We start from the raw sequence: 8,038 nt of genomic DNA, 5'->3' as shown, positions 1-8,038 counted from the left end.
GGGGGTCCAAGCCACCCCAGTCCGCCCCGGGCAAGCGGAGCCTGAGCAGCTAGGCGGCCACGCTCTGCGACGTTCCGGCCTTGGGGTCCCCCGCCCGCCCGCTGTCTCGGCTGATGCCGAGGGTCGGTGGCCATCCCAAGCAGAGGGGACCTGGCTGGGCCACCAAGCGGGGCCGGGGGGCCGGAATCCCAGCCTGAGCCTGCGCTCGTGGCGCTCTTCAGAAGTTAAGGTAAGCAGGGCCACAACCAGCCGCTCTCATCGCTGAATGGCGGAGTTTATGTCTCGGTGATTTATGGCTGCAGACTTAAATCTCGGTTCAAGAAGAGTTCACAAGCCGGAGCTTCCTTCTCGGCAGTGACTGATACCCTTACACTTCGAGTTCAGGGCGCTTTCCCATCCCCGCCCCCAACCTTCCCTCTCCCCTAGCCTCAACTTTTCTGGGGTGGGGAGTTAGGGAAGAAGGGTGGGCAAAGGGACACGGGGGGCTCTTACCCTACATTCTATCCTTTGACTCTGGGAAAGGCAGGCCGAGCAAGGGAAGGGGCTGGAAAGAAGCAGTGTCTAAAGGAAGGAGGTTGAGTTTGGGATGATAGTCCTAGAAAGACAATAGGGCTTGTTTCCTGCACTTCATTTAGCCTCCTTCACTCTCTTTTGGCTCTTATACCTGGGGCTTACTGTCCAGAAACAAATCTCTGCAGATAAATCCTTTCCTCAGACCTTGCTAGAGGGGTTCCAAGCAAAGTTTCCTGACTGGCAAATCTCCAACTTCTTTACTAGGTTACAAACTTTGGGGGCTGAGTTACAAAGGTTGTGTGCACCCTAAGGTGGTTATCTGCTGTCCTCAAACAATAGGAAGGACTTTGATGGGAGATAAATTCTTAAGTATGAGAACTGTTGTATACGCTTTGCTTTTAAAATATATTTTTGTTATTTTACAAAATAATACATAACCTGAGGAAAAGGCTGAAGTAAGCAGCAGACCAGTGCAGCTCCTGATAACGGATTTGCAAGTCACTTAAAATACTGCACGTTCAAAATAAACTTAATTTTGTTTTATCTAATATCTTGCTGCTCAAGTGTCTGGAGGAATTTGCTTAACCTGATGGTTTATTTTATACAAGCCTAATATCTTTTAAAAAAACACACGTGCAATGGCAGATATTAACACTGCCAAGTATAATAGGAACTGTTTTTAGCAGATCAAGACATTGAAACATTAAATTGCTATTCAGGTTTAAATTTTATTTTAGCTTTTATTTACTTTCAATCATACTCCCCAACCCACTCTATTTCCGAAAGAGAAACAATACTGTGTGACTTAGGATCATGCACAGTAACTCTGGTTATGGGATAGTGTAAATTTTAACTGAGGTTCTGGAAATTTTGTGCTTGTTTTCCAGATATTGGTCAGAATGTTGGTTTAATAATGAAATCCAAAGGAGTACATTATTAAAACAAAAGTTAGAATCATTCATTGGTAGATATTTAATGCATTCTGTTTTTTCCCCTAAATAATAAAGTACTTAGGGTTTCTTAAAAAATCTGAATAGCTCTAGGATTCAAATACGGATAGTTGGGAAATGAAATGTAAACCATTCATTTCTTCTTGAATCTGTCATTATAATTGTTTTAAAAGACCAGAGTGACTAACATTTTGAAAAAAAGAGTGTGTATGTAAGGAAATATGGCATCCACAGGGAACTTTTCTGAGTTGTGGATCAAGCGCTGATCACACAAAGGTGGGAAGATTGAAAAAGAAAACCCATTTCCCTTGTGCAAACTGATTTCTAAATAAAAGACTGTTGGGAAGGCTTCCAGTTGCTTTTTAAGACTTTCACAGTCCTCTTACTGTTTCTGAAACAGGTAAAGAGACCAACTTAAATATCAACAACAACAGCACAAAGATCAGGGAACTCTGGCAGGATTTTATGGCTTGTGCCTCTATTCCTCCTCTAGAGCCAAATGACCCCCATACATCAAATTACACAGCAGTTTCTAAGACAGAACCTATTATCGTTAAGTTGGAAGGAGAGTTCAAGCCGTGGTCATGGAGATGAACGCTGGTTTTTCAGGTTCTTGGTGGGTTGTTTTTTTTCTCTCTAATCCATCATGTTTTAACAGGTAGAATTTGATAGTTGCCCTGAATAACAGCACCTCAGAAAGTCCCAGGCAGGAGGGACCTCTGTAACTAAGGAAAAGAGGTGACTGCTTTCTGTGTTACGTTTGAGAAATAGTGGGAATAGTAAGGAGCCAAAACTGTGCCCAGTTTGAGTTTGGTATGTTGTTGTTGTTCCCTGCCCCCTCCTCCTCCAATATTCTATACAAAGTTTTCTCTATCCCTTTCATGGCCGTAGGGGATCTTTTGAAGGAGGTGGGTCCTATCCTCTCACAAAGGTAGATTAAATGCCTAACAAGCTGGGTCAGGTAAGGCAATTGGCCAAAAAAGATTTCGTGTAAACATTCTTGGGGGCAGAAAGGTCCAAAAAGGATCTGGGTGGAAAGTCACCCTGCTTTGGGACTCCTTTGGCAAGTAGAAGACGTAATGTAGGGATTGGAGCAAAAATTTGAGATCCAGACGACTCCCTTTTAGTTTCCTGCAGGATCCCTCTCCCAAGATTTCTAGAGGGGTGCGAGTCCTGGGTGCCATTGGACTAGGCTAAGCGGAGCAGATGAAGGGACAGCCCTCCATCCCTAGAAAAGGATACCAACCGCATTCTTTTCCCCTCAAGGTCTTGCTCCTCTTGGACCCCGATCCTCGAGAGGACCAGCTCCCAATCCTCACTCACTGTCCTTTTTGCCCGGAAAAACCCCCAACTCCAGACGCAAGTTAAGCAAATATTTGTAGCTGCCAGTAAATTCCAGCGGCTTTTTATAGCGCGGTTCCCTGCGCCCGGGGCCAAGTCGTGCTGCTAAATATTGCTGACCACTTTTTCTTTTATGGCTTTCATGTCACTTAGCTATTGAGAGTAAGATGGATTTGCGCGGAGCCCTCACCGCGCTGCGCTTCTCGCCCCCCAGGTCTGCGCGCAGCGGCCATTGGCGGCGGAGCGTCACGTGACGGCGGGGGCGTGCCAATGTGCGCCCTCACGGGTGTCAAGCCTCTGTCAGAGTGCGCGCTCGGGCCCGTGAAACAACGCGATGCAAAAAGCGACCTACTACGACAGCGCGGCGATCTACGGTGGCTACCCCTATCAGGCAGCCAACGGCTTCGCGTATAATGGCAGCCAGCAGCCGTACCCGGCGTCGGCGACTCTGGGCGCCGACGGCGACTACCACCGACCCGCCTGCTCACTCCAATCTCCCGCCAGCGCAGGGGGTCACCCCAAGGCGCACGAACTGAGCGAAGCATGTCTGCGCACCCTAAATGGCCCGCCCAACCAGCCCCCAGGTCTGGGCGAGCCACCCTTGCCCCCTCCGCCGCCCCAGGCCGCACCCCCTGCCCCGCAGCCCCCGCAGCCCCCGCCGCAGCCCCCCGCACCCGTTCCTGCCACGCCCCAGCCTCCCTCTTCGGTTTCCCCACCTCAGAATGGCAGTAGCAACCCTGCGCCTGCCAGCACAGCCAAAAGCCCCCTGCTCAACTCGCCCACCGTGGCCAAACAAATCTTCCCCTGGATGAAAGAGTCACGGCAAAATACAAAGCAGAAAACCAGCGGCTCCAGCTCAGGTAAAAAGGTGCCTTCCAGAGGAGGGTGCCGAGGCCTGGATCTCACCTCCCCAAACCACCTCCAGCCACAATCTCATGGTCTCACTATTCCCTCCTAAATTTTTCTAGAAGTCTTTGCAACTAGGGAGGTGCTGGTTCTCTGGGCAATGAAACCCCAGAGAGGGACCTGGTGGGGGTCTCTCTGGACCCTTTGAAGGGCAAGTGGGGCCTAGTGAGGGTAGGACATTTTCTTGTTTCACTCCTCCACTTAGACCTCTTGGATCAGTCAACTTGTGTTACACTGGCTCCTTGTTTGGTCCAGCTTCTTCATTTTAATGAGGCAGTGACATCTTCCCTACACTGCAAGTGTGGCAGAATAAAAGAACTAACCATTCTCCAAGTGGGAATCCATGTTTTGCCTATAAGCAGAGCTTATTTTTGCTCCAGCAGATGGAGTGGCTGCCTTACCTCTGGGTAGGCCTAGCTCAGACTTCAGTACAATGGAGGAAGCCTGGGATCCCCTGGGGGAGGGGATGCAGGCTTGTCATCCTAATGGGAACCACATGTGCTTCCAAGATCCAGACTCCAGTGGAGGAAAGGCTTCACTTCAAGCTTCCTAGCGTCTTGATTACCTTTGCCCTCCCTGCCTTCTCCAGTTGCCAGCGCTCTGCTCTGAGACTGAACAACTGGACACTCAGAATCTAGGGGAACCAAGGAGGAGAGAAGGGTAGAGGATTAGCATATGAACCTAGGTCAGGGGACTTTGGAACCTGATTAGGTTTGAGTGTCAGAGGCCTGGGCCTCCCTTAAATGAAATCTCTTCTTTTAGGGAGAGAAAGCCTTTCAGGTTGAGGTTTTCATTCAGTCTTCTCTGAGTAGATAATAAATAAGTGAATTGTTAAGGAGATACAGTTCATCAGATAGTGGGCAGGGTAAGACGATTTCCTAGCTGTGCATTAGATGTCTTGCATTCTAGTTGTTTTTAAGGGAATGAAAGTGGTGAGTCAGACTTGCCCAAAGGGAGCTTGTAGTCAGATAGGCCCAAATGAAGCAAAAAGTGACAACTCCAGAAAGAGAACACAGACCAGGAGAGCTGGATGGAGGATGTTCTGGGTTTTGTGTTTTTGTGCGGTCCCCCCCCCTGCCCCCCGCTCCTGTGCTATGCCCTTTAGAGGGAGCTCTGTGGCGCTCTGTAAGGAGCTGTGCTGCCAACACAAAGACACAAGGTTCAAGTCTGCCAGCTGCTGCTTAGGCGAAAGATGGGCAGTCTCCTGTGTGATTTACTACCTCTGAAAAACCTCAAGGGTCAACTATGGATCAGTTCTGTTTCTAGCTCTAGGGTACAGAACAACAATGGTCTTTAGAGAGGCCCATGATTTGCTTTTTGAGTGAAGGGGTAGGTGCTTTCTTCCACCAAGAGAGGGCAGCCCCTTGTTCCTCTCCCTGATCTCCACCTTCCTATCTGAAACCTGACTGGTAGAGGGCTCCTTGGGACTTGGGGGAAGGAGGGACTGTGCTGGTCAGAGGCTGAGTAGGCCTGAGGCAGGCCCTGATGCTATGGTCCTCTCTCCTGTGTCCTCCAGGCGAGAGCTGTGCTGGTGATAAGAGCCCTCCTGGTCAGGCATCATCCAAGCGGGCACGCACCGCATACACGAGTGCTCAGCTCGTGGAGCTGGAGAAGGAGTTCCACTTCAACCGCTACCTGTGTCGGCCACGCCGTGTGGAGATGGCCAACCTGCTGAACCTCACTGAGCGCCAGATCAAGATCTGGTTTCAGAACCGCCGTATGAAATACAAAAAGGATCAGAAGGGCAAGGGCATGCTGACATCCTCAGGGGGCCAGTCCCCTAGTCGCAGCCCTGTGCCCCCAGGAGCTGGTGGCTATCTGAACTCTATGCATTCGCTGGTGAACAGTGTCCCATATGAGCCTCAGTCACCCCCATCCTTCTCCAAGCCTCCCCAAGGAGCCTACGGGTTGCCTCCAGCCTCCTACCCTGCACCTTTGTCCAGCTGTGCTCCCCCACCACCCCCACAGAAGCGCTACACAGGGGCAGGGGCAGGCAGCACCCCTGACTATGACCCTCATGCGCATGGCCTACAAGGCAATGGCAGCTATGGGACCCCACACTTACAGGGAAGCCCCGTCTTCGTGGGGGGCAGCTATGTGGAACCCATGAGCAACTCCGGGCCAGCCATCTTTGGCCTAACTCACCTCCCGCACGCCACCTCGGCTACTATGGACTATGGGGGAGCTGGCCCTCTAGGCAGTGGCCACCACCATGGGCCAGGGCCTGGGGAGCCACACCCCACCTACACGGACCTTACAGCCCACCATCCTTCTCAGGGAAGAATTCAGGAAGCGCCCAAACTCACCCACCTGTGATGGTGGGCTAGGGGCTGCACGCCAGGAGAGCCCCCACTTTTCTTCTTCAGTTGTGGTTTTGTTTTTATTTTGGGTTTAAAGTTCTTCCTGGCCCTCCCTCTTCCTCCCCTCCTCCCTTCTGTCCACTTGCCCCCCTCCTCTCCTTGCCCCTCCCCGTTTTGTTTTCTTTGGTAATGCGTTTTTATAGTTTATGTGACGTAGCAATCTTGGTTGCTGGAATGGCTGTCAGTATCAGAATGGCTGTCAGTATCGGTAGAGAATTATCTTCTTTGGCCCCTCACAGGCCTCTGGCCCTCACCCTTTACCTTCTCCACTCTTTGATTAGAAACAGGGTATATGAACAAATTTTCTAGCCAAGTTCTTCAATGTGAATTTGTTCGTACATTATGGCTCCCGAGGGGAAGCGATTATGTTGTTTTTATTTTTTTTTAATTTTTAGATTTCTTTTTAAATTAAAAATTGCACTTCTTCTAAAGAACGAGGAAAAAAATATCAAAGGCGCTTTGAAACAGGGGCTCCCTGTGCAAGGATGACTAAGTGTACGTCTTTCCGTGTGTGTATGCTGGTGAACAGTCAGATTTATTTATATTTTTTTTGCAAACATTGAATAATCTAAGTTTTAAATATTATTTATCCCCATCCGTTCGTATTTATATTAAAGACATTCTGTACCCTGATTGTTCAGAAGGTTTCTTGGGCCTTTTGTTCAATGGTGTATTGGCGTACATACGAAAAAAAATATTTGAAAGGGAAATATAGTTCCTTTATAAAAACAGTAATGATGATGCAATAAAACCCGAGAGGATCCAGCTTTTGAATTTTCACAGCAATTCAGGTTTGTAACATCCGGCGAAATGAGAGAGGGGGGAAAAAGCAAATCTGTAAACGTGAAAAATGCTAGATTTGTTTTAAGGGTTCTACATTCCTTGCTGCTCACATTCTGAGAAACAAAACAAACAAAAAAAATAAAGTTTTTATTCTGAATAATATCCGTGTTCCTAAGGGGTTTTTTGGAATTGAGGCAGAAGTGAGCATAGCAGGCTGCGCAGCTCCAGACCGAGAGGCCTGCAGCCTGGGGCCTGCGGTGGAGCACCGCGTATCCTCCTGCGCTGTCTGGTTCCCAGCTGCTGCCGAGACCAGCCCAGAGCATCGGGGCGGCGGAGCACCAGGTGCGGGAGAGACAAAGGCAGCCGACCCAACCGAGGCTGGTGGGCCACGCACAGGTGCCAGTGAGGCCTTGTCTAGGGAAGAGGCAGGTCTGCCCACTTCTTCGCGCGATTCCTTCAGTCTAAGCTGACCTGCCCACGCCTTCACCAAGGGATGCTCAGTACTCGCCACCAGTAATCTGAGTCCTCACCATCCATTGTCACCCTAGGAGGAAAGACTTGCTCCAAAAATTGACTTTGAAAGTAAGGTAGTTTGGAAGGGAGGAGGACCCTCTAAAGTCGCCAGCAAAAAAATTGGATGTAAAGGAATAGAGCCTCCCTTGCCTTACCCGGACTGCCAGAATCTCAGAATCTCGGCATCTACTTCCTCCAGGAATTTGGCATTTGGCATCTATTGGATTTATTATTCCCCCCATGCTTCCCTTTTATGGCCCCAGAGGGAGGAGAAGAGAGAAAGGAGATTGGTATCTTTCTAATAAAAATGAAATTTTATAAATATGCTTTCATTTAATGCTACAGGAGCTAAATACTCCATCTCCACTCCTGGATTTAAGATAGGGCTGCTTATAGACCGGCTGGTAGAGGCAAAGGCAGACAGACACAGTAGAGGGAAATATTTTCATTTTCAGAGTAAAGAATTGCTGAGAGAAGGCATAAAATCCAGAACATGCAAACCTCAGATCTGCATTCCTATCAGCACTCTCTTCAGAATTAAACGTGAAGAACCGCCTGTGTCTGGAAATCGGGAGCATCTGATGTGAGAAATAAATCCCTTTCCTCCTGGATTGTATCTTTCAGAAACAGAGGTGAAAAGTGTCGCCATTTTGTTTGCAATCCAAAATATTC

At 49.0% G+C, this 8,038-nt stretch overlaps 1 protein-coding gene across 1 annotated transcript; it reads left to right on the top strand.

The window, feature by feature from the left end:
* Positions 1-3,138: 3,138 nt before the first annotated feature.
* Positions 3,139-6,026, top strand: HOXA3 (homeobox A3). Its single transcript, XM_006896110.1, has 2 exons — positions 3,139-3,664; positions 5,227-6,026. Exons 1-2 carry the CDS (start codon positions 3,139-3,141, stop codon positions 6,024-6,026), a joined length of 1,326 nt encoding a protein of 441 aa, XP_006896172.1.
* The last annotated feature ends 2,012 nt before the right edge of the window (positions 6,027-8,038 follow it).

Source organism: Elephantulus edwardii, unplaced genomic scaffold (assembly GCF_000299155.1).
Source record: "Elephantulus edwardii isolate Elephantulus edwardi_28Jun2011 unplaced genomic scaffold, EleEdw1.0 scaffold00182, whole genome shotgun sequence".
In the NCBI taxonomy this organism is placed as follows: Eukaryota; Metazoa; Chordata; class Mammalia; order Macroscelidea; family Macroscelididae; genus Elephantulus; species Elephantulus edwardii.
The sequence above is the reverse complement of the archived record's forward strand: the minus strand, read 5'-3'. Positions and strand labels throughout refer to the sequence as shown.